This window comes from Paralichthys olivaceus, chromosome 20 (assembly GCF_024713975.1).
Source record: "Paralichthys olivaceus isolate ysfri-2021 chromosome 20, ASM2471397v2, whole genome shotgun sequence".
NCBI lineage: Eukaryota > Metazoa > Chordata > Actinopteri > Pleuronectiformes > Paralichthyidae > Paralichthys > Paralichthys olivaceus.
In genome coordinates this window covers 17,058,935-17,077,161 of record NC_091112.1, presented here as the reverse complement: position 1 = coordinate 17,077,161, position 18,227 = coordinate 17,058,935, and the positions used below count along the sequence as shown (strand labels likewise).

The window sequence follows — 18,227 nt, the reverse complement described above, 5'->3', positions numbered from 1 at the left end:
AAGGACACAAGTTTACATCTGTGTAATATAGTAAGTTTAGATAAACACTAGAGATTGTGTTTGTACATCTTAGCAAATCAGAAGTGTTCGATATAAAGCTGTGACTGCTTGGATTTGGCTCAGTTAATATAAACTCACATTGTATTAGAAACTAAAATCAGTCTATTTTTCAAAATGATCTTAAACTTTATTATATAATTTACACTCTTGTCTAATGTAACCATTTCTGTTTGGCTTTATGATGATACATATTATGATATTGATATAATATAATAAAACTCAGAATGAAATGTCATAAACATTGTTATCATTATAATCAAAACTATATTGTAAAACATGGTTTGTTTAAAAAGACCAGAAAGGTTGTTAAAACTTTAAGTTTGAATTGTATCCACTTGACTTTGGCAAATGCCAGTATTAATACACGCTTTATTTATTATAGTATTCATTATATAGTATACATATCCAGGTCCTTATAGACTTTCCTCACATGCAGATCTGAATGTGTTAGCCGTATGTCACACCATAATGCAGATTGTAACAAAAGGGTGCCAGTGATGGAAAAGTACCCCGGGGGATTTCTTAAACTGGACACTTCCCCCCTCCACCTTGTCATTTCAGTTACACGCCAAAGACAACGAATTCACTTAGAGTAGCTGTGCGGACGCTGTTATTTAAAGAAAGCTCATTTCGCAAGGGCCAAAAGTTGGATGGTTGAGGTTTGGATGCACGAGGGCAAAGTGAGAACTCCACCAAACTCATGGGTCGTATTGTATTTATAGATACATCAGATACCTCATATTAGATTTCAGTCGAATTAATTCAACTATTAACCCTTGTTTGACCTTTGACCTTATATGTGATAAGAGTTCATTTCGTACATAATGTGTTCTATGCTTGACTTTGTTGATGTTTGTGTCTCTCTGTCCTAAAAGCTTTGTTTCTGCTGATTGATGCACTTAGAGCTGAGAAACTGTGCGTTACTGGAGGTAAAATCACTGCACAAGGCACCAAATCCCCACAGAAGAGGCCAGACCAAAACCAGTTTGAGAAAACAAACATCTTTAATTTATTATTAAACAACATAAATAAAACTCACAGTGAGTTCAAATACAAATACATAGCTTATGTACATGTGTTTGTGCAGGGGGAGTCTTTTTGTCGACAAAAACCCTGCCAGGATACAGAAGGCACGTGTTACTCTCAGTCCAATCTTGGAACGTGTGTATTGCAACCAGAGGAAGGAAAAGTTCAAATGAGTTGTAACTTAGGAGTTAATGTTAGGGGCTGTGTTGGCTTGCGGATATTTCATTTTTTGATTTTATTGAATTATTTGCTTTGTTAATTAATGTCTTATGATAGAGGAGCATATTATATGAGATTGTTCTTCTGCTCCTTTTCATTCAAGATTGAAGATTTTGTGTTTGCACTTAAATTGTTTTCTTTGGTCGATGAATGAATATGATTATATATATAAAACTTCCAACATTAACATGGAAAAAACTGGACGTTAATTTATTCTATATACACACATATACACATTTATGTTAGCGGAACAATAAAAAAAATCATATATGTTTAACATTTATAATTACAGAAATTGTGTCAGTGATATTTTGATTTCGGGCAGGTTGTGTGGAGGAGTAAGAGTGAAAAGGTCTAATGAACATGTTATAAATGTGAAATAAGCATGTTGGGAATTACTAAGAGCAAAGAAAGGGTTCTGACCATGCAGCTATTCTAAGGCTTATTGTCCAACATGGAAGTAGATGATTGTCAAGTTCGGTCTTTGCACATCAACATAGACTCCAGCTTAACTTTGTATAGTTTTAAATAGAGGACCTGGAATGAATAATCTATGCTTTTCCACAAACAGGAGCCAAACATATCCTTGTAGATCTTATAATGTCTCCACGTCTTCTTCATGACGTGGATTTATGTCTTTAGTCCTGCCCCTAAAGCCTCAGGCCTTCAGAGATGAGTGCCACGCCTTCAGAGTTGAATTCTGTGCAGCTCAGTAGCTCTGAGCCACAGGCGCCCAAGACGCGGTCAGCCTGGCAATGGAGCTCTCAAACTGGGCCTCCCCGACGCCAACCTCGCTCAGGCTGGGGTCGTACATGGAAGAAGGCGAGGAGACGGGCAGCGCGGAGGTCAGGCCCGTGTAGGATGAGCCCCTCAGGAACTGGGAGGTCAGACCTCCAGGTATGGAGCCTGAGGCCGAGCCTGAAGGGGTGAGGGTGGAGCCAGCCACCGACCATAAACTGGGGTACTGACTGTGGAGGTTAAGAAAGAGGGTTTTAGATTATTTCGGTGGCATCACTTTGTAATCATAACATAACCGAGTAATAACATCTGGATTCTCAGCAAAGTACCAAAGCAGGAGTCAAACCAGGTTGCAACTATCAATGACACTGCACAGCTTCAACTGCTGATAATGCAGAATAATAAAACTATAAATCTGATTTAAAGTTTTAGCGATTCCAGCTTAAATTCAAAAGTGGCCCCTGTTTATAAAGTTGAGGGACTGACCTGGAATTGGATGTGGAGTTAGTGGTGTGGGACAGAGTTCCCATGCCTGTGGAGTTGGGGATCTGAAGAGCAGACCAGCTGTCGTGACTCGGCAGAGAACCGGAGGTGTTGTCCATGTAGTTGTCTGAAAAATTAAAAAAAAAGCCAAAACCATATTACTTAAAAAACTCTCCATTTTTCCATTGAATGTTTAATTTAGTGTTCACAACGTGAGCAGGTCTTACTTGTGCTGGAGGTGCGGTGCGGGTAGTGGCTGGGGTACGGGGCGGATCTGTGGCTCCTCAGGCTGGAGTAGCGCTCGCAGTAGGAGCCAGAGGAGTGGGCTGCTGTGCTGCTGAACTGAGGGGGGCTGCTGCTGGGGCAGATGGGACTCTGGCCTGGGAGGAACCAACCTCCAACTGTGGAAAACAAACACAACAAAGTCATACAGTGCACACCCCAATCCACAGAGCTCGCGCTGCCCTTCAGCAGCAGATACAGCATTATGATTTTTTAAATATTGTCCTTACAAATATGGAGAAATAAAAGAAACTCACGCTGAGAGTATCCAGACTGTTGACTGTCTCCGCTGTGATCGGGGATGTCTTTGTGGTCGCTCCTGCAAACAAACGCATTAACATTAGTTGCTGTAATATTAGTCCGAACCAACTTTACAATAAGCCTCATATTAAGGTTTTAATTGAGGTTTTAAGGTTGTACCTCTCTTTGGCGTCCAGGAAGGCCTTGGCAAATGGATTGTGCTTGATCTTCAGAGCAGTGATCTGTGGGCAGAATGTCACACCTTGTTAGCATCTCAGTTCATATCTAAAACAAATCAGCATCAGGAAGGTTTAACAGGCAGGGAGGTGACCGACCTCTTCGTTCTGGTAAGCGGTGACGGCGATGAACTGCGTTTCGGGGAAGGACTGGCTGCTGATCATCTTCTGGATCCCGCCAACCTTCACAATGTGTATCCTAGGCTCATACTTGTGCAGAGAATTCAGCATGATCTATATGGAAACAGGAAATACCATTGAATATTAGTATTTGTAGCCGCAACTGTTTTAATGAGTGAATTAGGTCAAGACCTAAGTCCAGTGGTCTCATATATGAAAAAAATGTTGTTACTAATGATGCACATTATTTTGTCATCTTCCAAAACACTGAATGAATTCTACAACTAATAGAATAAAGGTAAATTTGAGAAACCAAGTTAAAATGTATATTTCTCAGATATATTTATTATAACTGGATAATAACTTATTTTCTTCTCAGCCAGCTGTTTCCACTTTTTAAAGCTCATTAAGCTTGAATGTGGCACAACAGAAATAAAAGCTTTTCAAATGACCATGAATAATTCATGTGTTTCCTCACCTGTCCGCCTCCATTCAGTTTGTTGGAGAGTTTGACTTTGCTGAAGGAGACTGGCGCTTTCATCCAGTGCGCGCCGAAGTTGGGGGAGTCCGGGTGGATGTAGACGCAGCTGGGGCTCTGGGGCTCGGGTTTACCACCGGGGACCCACTCCCCGTTAACGTACTTCCACCGGTTGTTGTCCGCGGCCACGAAATCCAGCAGCACCGAGTACATGGCGTTTGGGTCCAGGCCGCTGACGCTGGCCCTAAGCACCGGGAACATCCTCCTGGAAAAGAATAATTTAAAAGGATTTTTATTTGAGACCAAGAGATAGTTTAAATGTAGGATAAATTTGGTTGAAATGAGGACTTTAGAAGCTTCAGTTAAAAAGTCCAGTTACTCTTTTCTAAAATCCTCCCGAGGCCTCCCAGGCTTCAGGAGCACCACTTTGACAGCGCATTTACGCGTGTGTGTGTGTGCGTGTGTGTGTGACTTTACAATATCAAATTTAAACAATTCTTTATACAACTGAAAATCTGTCGTATTTTACAGAATAACTGTTACAACTCTTAATATTTCAGTTTTAAAAACCGTGCGTAAAATGCGCTCAGTTGCAACGTTTGCCCGTACAGTGCGTATGGCACAGCAGCGGGGCCTCCTCACAAAGCGCATTGCTCCACTCACCTCCCAGTTTTGGTGACAATCATCTCGTTGGTCAACTCTTTGAACTTGTTCCACAAGTCTGCATCGTCCAGCGTCAGTTTAATATCCCGCTCGGATGCGTCGCCCTTCTCGCTGCCCTTCTGGAACTCGTTCTCCACGGCGCTGAGGAGATGCTCCAGGCGCTGGTCGGGGTTGGAAGAAGTCATATTTCCAAGAACAAGAGTTGAAACTAAGATCCAAGACGTTGAGTGCTCGGTTACGCTCACTGACTCAGATAACGGCCGATGGCTGAGAGGTGCAGGCCCGAGCGAATCACTGCTTCCTAATATCCGAGGCCTCATCCTTTAAGGGCCCCCAGGGACCTCATGGGGATGCGGGGCGTGGTTTGTGCGCGCAGGCACGCACCTCGCCTCTCTGACCGGGTTCAACGTCTCCAAACACCGCCCACACACACAGGCTGATGCTCTCTTCACAATTTAGCATTTCTTATTTAAAATCAACTTTTACCCTTTAAATGGAAACGAGCTACCTTCAACCCAACACTGCTCAAACCATGTACTATTTAAACACCTGTTATAGACTATCTAAGATATAACATTAAGTATAACTCCTGTGAAGTTTGGGATTTATGGTTTAATATCTGAAAAGTGTTTGCAGTGTGTTGCATGTGATGGGCCCACACATTCAAAGCTGTGCGCTGAGACAAAAGAAGGGAAGCGAGGGAAGAGAGCTGCAGCCTTTGAACTCAGCTGTATATTTGCAAATAGTGCTAATCTTTTGTTGTCTCTAATCCACATGGGAGAAGGTCTGTGTTTACCGAGTATGGGCCATTAGGGCAGGCCCTGTGTTCCTGTTGTGCCAAAGTGTGGACAGCCCACAAGTGATGCCCACATTTGCATAATGGGCCTGCACGTCTCACTCTGAGACTCTAATATTAAATATGTCATCCTGCCGGAGGCCGAGTGCTCGGCACAGGGTGATTCTGCTCTTTCAATAAAACCAATTTGCTAAACTCGCTGCTGAAGAGGAAAATCCACTCATTGTATTATACTACATACAGATTAAGATTTTATCAAGTGGACACATGATTATTTTAGATGATATGATGCATTGTTGCAGATTAAAGTGGCTGAAAGTATAAAAAGTGAATAAACCTGATGAATATGGACACATATAGTAAACAATCATAAGACTGACATAACTCTCAATAATATGTGGCTCATACTGTACCTCTGCACTTTGTTCTGTCCTGTGAGAACCAAGTTTTATCAATATCAGCTTTTCATGAGCACAGAAACACGGCCATTTTCTCTGTTGTATTTTCTCTTTGACCATACAGAAAAACTTCACGTGTCAGTGTACTGAAAGAAAATCAAGATCACAAAACTTTGAGATAAATAGTTTTATTTCTTGGCGACCGTAATTAACATTTTACGTTTAGTTTGTAGTTGAAGTATAAGATCTGACACTTCTTCCACCTCTGCCATCTGTGGCTTAATATTTACTCTCTGAATCTTAGATCTAGAAGATTACACACAGTGATACAAGGCCTCTCCTATAATGACACACTTGTGAACAGATTAGCTTCTGCTCCTTCGTCACCTCAATGTAGTCAGCGTTTTATTTATTCAAGCTGTCCCCACCGATCCTGCCACAGGTTTTGCGTTTTCTGATCCGAGGCCTTGGTGTGTCTGTTTCCCGTCGCCTCTGATTCCACTGTCTGTGATGTACTTGGAATTGAGTGAGGTCTTTGGAGCGCGACTCCACTTTACTACACCACTTCCTCCCGTTCTACAGAGGCCATAAATGTAAAGGGGCTCTCTCACACCTTTCCATCTCGTGTCCATTCAGCAGCCTCTTCCTTTTCCCCTGTGGTTTTGTGTGTGTGTGTGTTTTATTTTTTTTATTTTGAAGACTGAGAGAAGGAGACAGAGAGTGTTAAAAAAAATAGAGGTGAGTGCATAGTGGACATAACCCCCACAGATTTGGCCTGTATGCTCTGCTTACCCCTGACACACTCACAGGAAGCTGTGTCATAGCTCCAAATTAGGTTTTAGGTCTGTGATCATGCCTGTTTGGGAAGTCAGGGGTGAGACTTCTGTAGCTGCAGCAACAAAACACTGTGTGCTTTGGCTGTCAGGTGTTGCCACGGTGATGCGTATTAAAGCACAGAACATACCATCTGAATAGTTTGACTGACGGGCGTCCAAGTCCAAGCTGAGGTAAAGGAGGAGCCTCTTCATCCCACACGGTGAGCGAACGTCTGCTCTGAAATATGAAGTTTGCTTGAAAAGCCACCAAAGGTTTCCCACAGCTTTTCTTTTCATACACACACACACACACACACATACACACACACATACACACACACATACACACACACTCTGCTGCTGCCTGGTGAGCGGAGGGTTAACTGATGCAGGCCTCGCTCTGGCATTGGCAAACACACACCTAGGTGAGAAATATTGCAGAGGCCTGGTGCTTCACAAAGGGACAGTTATAACGATGCATATTTTCCAGAGGACTTCGTGGGCCTAAATAAGTAAACACAGGGGCGGATGAGTCAGGCCCTGGGAAGAACAAAACACACACATACACACACACACACGCAGACTCACAAAGTCATTTTTTCATGGTTTATGACGTAAGTTGTTTCATGGACAAAACAGCGGAGCAGGTCAAACTCCAAGGTTATTGATATGGACAAAAACTCTTAGAGAAGTCTTAGAGGGGAAGTAAAGATCGAATCATGTGTCGGATATTCAAGGTGATGCAGCTCAGTGATGAATCACACGTACAAAATGTCTTACAAGGAACAGTTGAAGGACATTAAAGTGGGACCTCTGGGATTATGTTGTATGATCTGATTCCAATTCACTTTTTAGTTTAATTTAGATATACAGACGTGTGTGTATGTGTGTTTCATGTATATTTAAAGTCATTTAATTGCTCCTGTTATTGTTGTATTATATTTTGTGTAAAATCGTCTTTAATTTCTAAAGGGAAGAATACGTGACTGTTGAATGTTTTATTCTCCTATTGTTTACTTCATGTGAAACTACGTTTGCTGAAAAGCTAATCCTTCGGCCACAAGTGGCAGCTGCAGAATTTCTCCTCCTTCCAACATTTTCAAGCTCGTCACTTTTAACAGTCCTCGTCATCAGGTCACCTGACCGATCACAAACAGAAGCAGGTCCGATGCAAAAATAACAGTCACACAGCAACATCCCCGGTATCTTTACTTGGTGTGTAAAAAAAACAAATAAATAAAATAAAGATACAGTGAATATGTGAATAATATAAACTACAGCTGGAAATATTGTTTGCAGAGAGACGTACTTCGGTAAAGTGCAGTGGCACAGGATGATGGCACAAGGACGTGCACTGTATTTGTGCATTAGTTATAATATATGTCATATGTTATGAAATGTTTATTACTTATCTGTTATAGGTATATAGCCAAGTAAGGTATACAATATGAATATGAGTATATGTGCTTTGTGCTGTTTACATATGTGTTAGTGTGTATATATAAATGGGTAAACATTCTCAATAGTCACAATTATGTTATGTTTGCAGTACAGTACATATATAGAGAGTGAATCTGAAATAATATAATATAATATAATTGGTATTTTTTGTACAGACAAAGTTTAAGAAGATTCTAATGTGAACATATTCACTTCTGACAATGTCATAATAAATAGTGCGTACTGGTGAATACATAAACACATTATATTACAGTACAGCACATAAATACAAGTAGTCATCAGACAGAATGGTTTTGGTCATTGCAATCTATCTGTTATTAAAGCTCTGGTTTTTTAATTATCACAGAGGGTGTCATGTTGGGTCTCTGACCTTTGACCAACACATTGTTCGAAACAATTATTTTATTGTCACTCTGGTATTTTGAACTGTTGCATTGTGCGCACGTGACACTAGAAAGTAGAGGTAGCAAAGTGAAACCACCACCAGCCACCACTTCCTCTTCCATCCCAAAGAAAGCAGATCTGTAAAGACTAGAGAGACTCCCCCCCCACAACACACACACATGGCCCTTCCCTGATGTGGATTGAGCCCTGGGCTTCGTCTGTCACTTTTGCGTTTCCACTTCAAGTTCAGGAAATCTAAACTTTCCTCTTCTAATCACCCGTCCCTTTGAAAGGGATAAAAAGAATTAGTGGGGACAGTAATTGCCCCCCTCCTCGGCCCCCGCCGGGCCTCATCTAGGTGCCCTACAGTAGACCTTGGGACCTTTGGCATGCTAATGACACGAGGCTCAGCTTTGACACTACAGAGACCCAGCCAGGTCTGGCAAAGAAACGCTGCTGAGCGACTTCACAAGGAGAAGTGTATGATACGCCTGCATCAGAGTTTATTAAAAAAATGCAAACATAACAAAACAGCTCAGCTTGTGTAACTGCAAATCTGAGGCAAGGAATCACGTTAATAAAGGAAACACGCCAACTTTAAAAGATTTAGTTAATATTAGTTATGATTTTCTCTTCACAACACCAGTGTCCTGTATGTCTTTAACCCCTTTATGTCCTTATTTCTAAGAAATTAAAAGACATGATTTGAATTTAATTATATTTATTTTCTCTAGTTTTATCTCAGTTGCAACGTTTGCTCAAAGAATTGACAGTAAAACACATTTTATACATATTAATAGTTGTTGAAAGAGGATGTACTGTTGGATAGTTCAGATACAGTTAAAGAGCTCAAATCTAATCTAATAAAGACATTTTAAGCTGCCACAATATCTATAGCACAATATCACCTGTTTTACTTTTTAACAAGCAAAAAATGCATTGAAAATATTTTAACCTGTTGACCTCTTCTTGTCATAGACATATCTGAAATTGATGGACTGAAAATAAAATGTGTATGGTGGATTTTAGCTACATTTGAAAAAATACTTAAAAATAAAATGTTAATATTGATGGATATTAAAAAGATGACGTTTCTATTTACCTGAAAAAGAGGGTTTGGAATTTAACTCTTGAAATGCAGGAATAAATACACATACAAAAGGTCATCACAGGTATTTTAACTAAAGTTGTCATTATATAATTAAAAGTAAAAGTAGAAATGGAAAAAGTTTCGTAAAGTTTAATTGCGTTCCATGTTTTATTTTTATGTGTTACATTCCTTTTGTGTCACATGCTGTATATATTATTATTAAATATTACATGTTCATCACGATTTCATTCAGATTTATAGAAAGCAGATGACTGCAGTTCTTAGTGTCTCTCAGCGTTGATAAACTCTGAGGCTAAAGTCACAGGATGATACAGATGACATGACGCTTAAAAACCACAAGTTAAACAAATGTAGGAAAGGTTTAACATGAGAGGTCTAAGCTGAAGTGTTGCTACTTTATGTACAGAGTAAATTACAATGCAGTGCAAATTACAAATAACATGATATATTCCAAAACATAAATGTCTGTGAATATTGCATATTGTTTGATGGGCTGAAAACATTTTTAATTTTCAACAAACATGAGTTTTCCTACTTTAAAACTACAGCGCTCTCTTTGTCGTCCGTTTGTTTTTCAGGTTTGAAACCTTGTCAATGTTGATCTGAAAACTGGTGCTAGTACAATGGAAACAAACTTTGAAACTTCTGTTCTTAAATAGCAAATCTTTATTTTGACACTTTTGTGGAGACCCAGTTGCACATTTTGTTGCAGTCTGTTATTTCAAAGTTCTGTTTAAAACAGCCACTTTATTGAGATTTGCCCAAACGTGAAATTGCGAATCATATGATTTTTGACAGCTTTATTCTTGCGTGTTTGAACTCAAACTCCCAAACTGATGTGTGCCAGTGCAAAGAACAGTGTATTACTGTATGCACTGTATATGATACTGTGCTTTAAAATGATTTGTTATTGTTATTATTTATCTTCATATATGTAAAGCAATGTCACCTTTACAACAACTTGAGATGTGATCATACATACTTTACTTCAATCCACTTACAGATTGTATTAATGACCATATATTGGGCTGGGCAGCTTAGCATATAATTTTCATTTATATAATTAAAATATAATATTATAAATACTGTATTATATACAGAATAAAAACATTCTTTTTGTTTCCACACTTTCTTCTCTGCAGGTTTGATTTCACCTGTTTCCTTGTTGCTTTTGCTTTTTATTTTCCACTGCGTTCCGTGTTGCCTGATGTAAATATGAGCAGCTGAGGTCAGCAGACACCAGTGTGTGAGAAAACACTGTTAAATCTTCTTCGCTGCAGCCTCCAGCTGTGTGCACATGCACCCACCCACCCACCCACACACACACACACACACACACACACATATTGACAGTAGACCCTGTGGAGTGAGATCACACTCGGGCCTATCTCCTTTTAACGTGGACAGGGATCGACTCTGGCTGTGCTGGGAAGCCGTGAAAGACATTAGCAAATATTAGCAGATATTAATCGCACCTTTGGGGTGGATCACCGTGATCACTGGGCCCTGCTGTCTGCTCAGGAAGATTGTTTATAACCTCAGGACTGTCTCTCTCTCTCCCTCTCTCTCTCTCTCCTTGGTCCTGGGTGGGTGAGGTTTTTTTTTTTTCAGTGGGAGGCCTGAATGGGCGGGGGGGCGGGGGGGTGGGGTGGCTGGAGGGGGCAGATCAAAAGAAGCGAGCCCAGTTTCCACTGACAAACACCAAGTGTTAAAGACAGAGGATTAATGATAGGTGCAGCCAGCGACATTATTTACCCAGAGTCAGAGGACGTGTGACTTCAGAGCTCATCACCTTCTTCCTCTGCTGCCACTTCCTCTCTCTATAAATGCACAATTAAAATGAGATGTTCACACAACACGGTGTCGCCCTCTGATGCATGACCAATGAGCCGGCAGCATCTTACATGCTTATCACCTGATGGAGGACTAATAATAGCATCTTGCATACAGTAGCTGGGCAACAGCATCCTGTATATGCCATGTGTTTTACAGAGGAGGAAAGAATTATAGAAGAAACGAGAGAGAATCGAAGAATGAAATTATAGTTTATGAGCCAACCGCATTTAAATGCCAATGTAAAACATGTGACAAGTAGAATAAAGATAAATCTGTTGGATCACAAGAAGATTCAGGGACAAGAGAGAAGATAAAAAACAAATGGGAGAATTCGCCAATGGGAGAATTATTCCCTTGTGTCCTGTACAATTCTACCTGTTTGAGCCCATTTTCACTGCTGCTTATTTTATGTCAGTACCTAATACAGACAGTAAATCAAAAATATGTTTCCCTATTTATAATAAGGAGAAAAAACAATATATTTGTACTTTGTGTTTTATTGTGGGTGTTCTAAATCATCAGATATTATTACTGTTACTCCTCTTCACATCACTTCTAGAATGTTTCAATCATTTACAGTTGCAGTTATGAAATAAAACGTTCTGTGTCATGAGTGAAGGTATGCGCCTGGTGAGCACCATCAGAGATATGTTATAAATGTTAATGGTGAGTCACATGTATCACATTGCCTGTTATTGCATTTTTGAATCAATTTTCCTTTAAAATCAATTTTAGCTCCATATCAGAAATAATCTCCAAGCGTACTAACATGACCATTCACCTGTGTAAACAGTCTATTTGCCTTTGGTTGCTTAGTTGCAGAAAATACTATGTACGAGTATAGTAGCAAAGGTGAAAAGTAAGAGCAGGGATTCGTTTTCTTGGACTGACAACAAGGTGGAACTGCAACTGACAGTGAGGGTCGGAAATGCTTGAGATTATTGCAGTTATCCACGTTCATTAGAGCATGACGGATGAAGAAAAGATCTGTTCAGTTATTTCTTCGTCCTCTTTTCCAAAAGTATCTGTTTTGGCATGTCCAGACTAAAAAGCATTTTAGGGGCTGAAAAACTCCAGAGGAGCGTGGACATCAGGTGTGACCGCAGCAGAAGTGATGAGTTTTAAAAGTGCAACATATCAGTGTGGAGCAGATGAAACTTAAACTTCCTGCACTGTGAGATACCACTAAATGGATTTATATAGTGTATCTGGAGTTTGGTGCTGTGACCGTTAAACCTGGGAGGCCGGTTCACATCTCACATGTACGATGCTGCTGTTATCAGCTGCTTCTGTATCAGTTGCACTGCTGCCCTGCTGCTTCCTCTCCTACGCGTCAGCCCTGTTGTACAGTATCACTCATTTCCTGCTCTCTACTGGAAGGAAATGTCTGAGAGCCCTCGCAGGCAGCTTTACTTCCATGGGTGAGCAGGGGCCCCATAGTGGCAGCCAGCGTCTGCCTGCAGAGACTGGGGGGGCCCCTGTTGCACCGTAAACTGGAGTTGGGGTGGGGGTTAAACAAAGGGGGCCGGGCTCCTTTTACTGTCTTCCCACGCCAGGCAGCAGCAGCAGCTGACTGGAAAGTGTTACCTGGAATATGGCGAGTGGCCCCCTCCACCAGCAGACAGCCAACGTGAATGCAGTGAGCCAGGTGTACAATGAGCAAACAGAGGGGCCACATCAAAGACTCTCATTAAAAGACAATAGCTCCCCTCCTCCTCCTTCTCCTCCTCCTCCTCCCTGGTCCCTGTCACCACATCACACTGCTCCTCTGCATCACCCCAGGGACAAGCACACTGCCCCCTTGTGTCCACTCTAGCACTGAGAAGCTTTGGAGACACTACTCCTTTTTAGAATGTGGCTACAAATGTGAGGCCATGCACCTGTTCAGGTGTAAATGTGTGAAAGACCCTGAGTCAAGATTTGCATGCAACCAGGTAAAAGTCAGTCCTAACATGTTAGGGTGAGAATATGTCTGGTTATTTTCTATAATTTTTGACAAGAAAACTAATAATTAACAACAAAAATTAACTTTTTTGAGGCTGTCAGAAATAAACCAAGCTCGTGTCAGAAAAATCTCCCTTGAGCATCAAATATGTATCAATGGCATGACACTCAAAAGAACCCATACCTCTGCCAAGTCCAAAGAGCCCCTTACATTCAACCAAGCACCAAATGAATTTCTTCCAGACATATCTTTTATGAAGCTGTACCAGGGATAAAGGTGGACACAAACTTAGTGGGGATCAATATTATAATCCCTGATTATCAAAGTGACATTGTTGTAATTCAGTGCAGGATGGACTCAAAGAGCAAGAACCAAAGAAAACTAAATCCAAGTATATAGACTGTACGGTACAGTGACTGCCTGACATAGATACAGTTGATGGGGATAATACATGATACATAGATATTGCCAGGATTTTTCTTCCTGAGCATTCAGTGTTATGTTATTATGAAAACACAGAAACTGAACAATATAATGTAAAATCTGCTTTATGCTTTTTCCCCTTCCTCATATCACATCACTGGATGGCATCATATCTAACATCAACTTTTACCACATTGAGTCATCACGTCATCACTTATCTCAGCAAAGGTTCAAAAACACACGGAGGTTTTAAAGGTGCACCCTACAGGCCTGCACTGTGCCATTAGATGGGAGCTGGCCTGGGAAAAGCCTATCTGGACTCCACAGACAGCAGCAGCCTCCAGCTTTGATGGGGAGGCCTCTTTGTAGTTTGCATGGAGATGGCTTGTTAGTCAGTAAAAGTGAGGGCTAAATGGCTCCCTAACAGGAAGCAGTTTACACGGTGACGCTCAACCTGCCTGTGGCCCTCCATTGTCCCGAGCCCCATGTCCCACTTCATTACCATTTCCATAAGAAAGGAACAGTAATTGCCCCTTTTCTTCTGCTGCCCCTTCATCTTGGAGTGTCTCTTCATTCTTAACCCCCCCTCTCACCCTCTCCATCTATCTGTCCTCTGTCTCTGAGACGTCCATACAAACTGGCTGCACTTTAATATTTCTTTACATTTTATAGCTTTTATGTAGATTATCTCAGGGAGTGGAAACCAAAAAATTGTTTTCTGTTCTCGCTCTTTATCTTTAAAAAGAAGCCAAATGGTGAATGAAACAATAAAAAGAACATGTTGTAAATTAATAATTCTGTGCATATTAGAAAAATGTATAGCATATACAATTTTAAGGTGTCATTCTAACTCAGGACAGTATCCAGAACGTCCAAACCAAGAATCTGAGCAGTGTCTGTATCGGAGGTCCTGAGACTCCCCTGACCTTTGACCTGACCTCAGAGGGACGACATGTCTGCTCAGGTCATTGACTGATCAACACAGAGAAGAGGCTGCCTCTCTGAAAAGACACTACAAATGAAAACACTGAGATTTTAGCAAATGCCCATGATGCCCCAGGAGTACAGTGTTCACAATAGTGCATTACATATAGCATACATATTGATATTTGTTGTATATAAAGATTTCTTTTATTATACTCTGGCAGATCAGATCATTTAGAAATGTGGTTAGTGACATAGAATTCTGTCTGATTCAAGATTCAAAGATCTTTATTGTCATTATACTCAAGTATCATTATACTCATAGGAGGTTTCTCAAGGCAAGATAGTGTATGTATTAATATATATATACAGTATATGAGTGTTTGTGGGTTGTGGGTGCTTGTAGCCAGTGCTTGATGTGTTTGTCACGTGCACTCCACAGCCTTACAGTCATTAGCTGTACACAGCTAATTGTAGCTATGGCTAGAAATGCTAGTGAAGCTAATGTCTGTGTTACATCACAAACATGGCTGCATTCAGATTAACAGGATGAATCTGTCATTTATTTCCATAAAGATATGCATATGTTGAATAATATATTTCATCATGTACCCGAACAAACCTAATTAAACATAATTGCTATTATATTGAATTTAAATTAATCAAGAGATTCAAAAATTAGAAAATCCCATGATTTGGGGATTTGTGTTTTCTCTTTTGAGGCAGCTCCTAACTTCAGCTCCTCAGTTAAGATTTAATATCTGAACACGAGGCAGAAATAACATCAGTGGAACATCAATCAAATGTTGTTTCATACTGCAGCTAATGTGGTGAAAAGTATTATAAAGTCATTGAGGATGAGCGTCCCTGAATATGTGAATATTTAACACCTACAGTTTTACATCTGCAGCCTGCATCAGTAAGGTGCTGCCTCGGTTACTGGCAGCCCCTTATTTTCATACAGACAAATCATCACCTGGATTCATCTGGTTCTAGTGAAAAAAACATTATGAGAAAAGATCAGATTTGTAAAATATTTTATTGATTTAAATTCTAAACCAACATATGGAAGTCTATTCTTAACCAATTGATGGTAAGCAGTGAATATCACTGCATAAATCCCAACATGTACAAATCCAAGGAAGGTATTGATATTCAGAAACACCATTATTTACTCCTGGAGAAGTGCAGCGTTCAACACGTCAGTAACAGCTTCCAGTTTCACACACTAAAGAAATCTATTATCTATCATTTGTCATGTGCCAGTCGAACAGCAACGGCATGCAGCTTTATCTACAACAAACATCACCGATGTTGCTTTGAGGAAAACCTGTGGACCGTTAGAGCGACGACCTGAACCTCCAGTTGCTGCTGAGGAGCCCGTGGGGTACCCAGCAGACATGGCTGTGTGGTGTCCACATAATTTTATGTGTGTAAGAGCGACTGAAACCGAGAAGTTTGGAAACACTGCTGGCCCTGTTTCATTTTTAAAACTCTGCAGCAATATTTTAGTCGATGTTTGGAAAAAGATGATGTAGACGCTCAGAACAGAACAGAGTGGGTCTCTGAGGTCACGACGTAGCCTTCACTGATTTGTCAGACTCCTATCAAACGATCCCCTTCTAAAAGAAAACAACCAGCACCTGCCTCGGCTTCCAGAACCCAACATGGATCATTTCTTCCAAACATTGCTGACCCTGTGGTGTTTGCTAACAGCTGTTGTACAGTTATATTCTGCAGTTTGCAATAATACAACTGTTCACATGAATTATTCAGCACGCACATGCCCAGTGGATGTGATATTTGATATGCATTTTCAGGCCTGTTAGTGGATAAGGATTCAAACTGATACGGAGCCAAATTTTTTATTTGTGTCACTGGCTTTTCAAGTTGTCCCATTGGGATTTTACGTTATTGATTTAATATTAGAAGTGATAAATAAGTAACTCAACAAGAGCTTTCACGCTGATGCTTTTTTGAATTTTTAGATTCAAATGAACCTGAGGTGATTCTTAATCATTTTTATGTGAAGTCTCCAGTAAAATATGAAGAAATATCAATTTTATTTCAGGAAAACTGGATCACCGGAAATTTTTCAGCAAAGAAAAAACAGAATGAATATGCACAACAGACCTTTAAAGCATTTGTTAGGTTAAGTAGGTGGATGAAATGTATTGGTGATAACATATTTTATAAGTAATGATGAGAGTCGGGCCTTTTAAAATACATTCACATGGTTGCTGAAGCGAATACACACACCTCCCAGTGAAATCAGAAACATATCAAAAGAGTGTGGAATCAACACTCGAGAAACAGCACCAGAGAGGACACACACACTCTCACCTCTTCACACGCCGCCTGCCCACTGCCTCACTTTGAACTTCCCAAGGTGACAAGAGCTAAATGCAGCCACAACAGAATGAATCTATGCGGAGCGAACGATCAGCCGCCCCCGTGTGTCACTAATCCTATCAGGAGCAGCGTGGATACATGCAAACACCCAAAGTCAAACATGTAATTTCACACGCAGGCATGGTGGGACACCTGGTTCCCACTGACACCAACACAGCAGCAGGGATCATCTCTGAAAAGCTACTTTGTTGTAAAAATTGGAGATAATACGCTGATTCCACTGAATTTGAACGCTGTGTATCATGTGTGGTTGCTTGGTGGTTTTTTAAAAGAACATAACTCCAGGCCGGAAGCATCCTTTCTGCATGGGTCCTCAGTTTCCCATGGAGGGAGTGCAACTAGTGCTGCTGTCAAGGGAAGGGGAGGGCTGCCAGGACCCCCTCTGTGAGTTGAACTGTTTTAATCATGGCCCCCATGTGGACCTCGACAAAAGAGCCAGGTCGGAATCACCGTCTGCTCTTTTGTTGCAGGGGGAGCCATCGAGGCTGGGAGTGGGCTGTGGGCCCAGCCGCTGCTCCCATCACCACAGCAGGCCTCCTCTTTATTTGCTTTGGAGATTGTTGTATTCCAGGTGACAGTAAAGGTAGTGGATTCCCGGCATGATATATTGCACCGTAATCGTTCTTTACCAGTCAGCCAACAAGACTGTCAGCAGTGCTGCCAATGGAGAATCACACTCCTCACACCCCCATACCCCCTGTTTTCACCCATTTTGTTTGTTTTTATTATTGCATTGGGAGGTCATGCTTAAATTTCTGTCACATGTTTTGGTATTTTCATTCTTAATTTATTTTAATTTTTTTTTTTTTTATGTTACGTGCTTGAGTTTTTAATTTGTGAAGCACTTTGTAACTGTGTTTTGAGAAGTTGTACAAATAAAGATATTATTATTAATAATATTACTATTATTATTATTATTAATATAGATGGTAAAGACCTTTATTCTATAACATAAAAACATGTTGATAAGAGAAGTAATACAGCTATAACTTACAGTATACAATATTTTGTTTTCAAGAGTGAGAATTTGTTTTAATATAACCATAGACCACCATAGCTGACGATTAATTCCAGCAGCTCAGGACAAACGATGCAATTCAGATGTAGAGGCAGATTAATATTGATCACCAGGCCTTAACAAATGTGAGCACGGTAGAGTCCAAACTCTCTCTGTCAC

At 40.6% G+C, this 18,227-nt stretch overlaps 1 protein-coding gene across 1 annotated transcript; it reads right to left on the bottom strand.

The window, feature by feature from the left end:
• Window positions 1-1,045: 1,045 nt before the first annotated feature.
• On the bottom strand, window positions 1,046-5,069 carry tbxta (T-box transcription factor Ta). The gene is made up of 8 exons (XM_020090460.2): window positions 4,546-5,069; window positions 3,883-4,147; window positions 3,384-3,518; window positions 3,229-3,290; window positions 3,066-3,127; window positions 2,754-2,927; window positions 2,530-2,653; window positions 1,046-2,273 (listed from the first exon to the last, which is right to left on the bottom strand). Exons 1-8 carry the CDS (start codon window positions 4,863-4,865, stop codon window positions 2,015-2,017), a joined length of 1,401 nt encoding a protein of 466 aa, XP_019946019.2. The 5' UTR covers window positions 4,866-5,069; the 3' UTR covers window positions 1,046-2,014.
• Window positions 5,070-18,227: the final 13,158 nt, after the last annotated feature.

Bases quoted from the DNA above. Each gene is read 5' to 3' on its own strand.
- tbxta (XM_020090460.2), bottom strand. From the start codon at position 4,865: ATGAGGCCTCGGATATTAGGAAGCAGTGATTCGCTCGGGCCTGCACCT. The intron at 4,148-4,545 runs GTGAGTGGAGCA...ATTCTTTTCCAG, and splicing joins ATTGTCACCAAAACTGGGAG to GAGGATGTTCCCGGTGCTTA. The intron at 2,654-2,753 runs GTAAGACCTGCT...TTAATTTTTCAG, and splicing joins GCACCGCACCTCCAGCACAA to ACAACTACATGGACAACACC.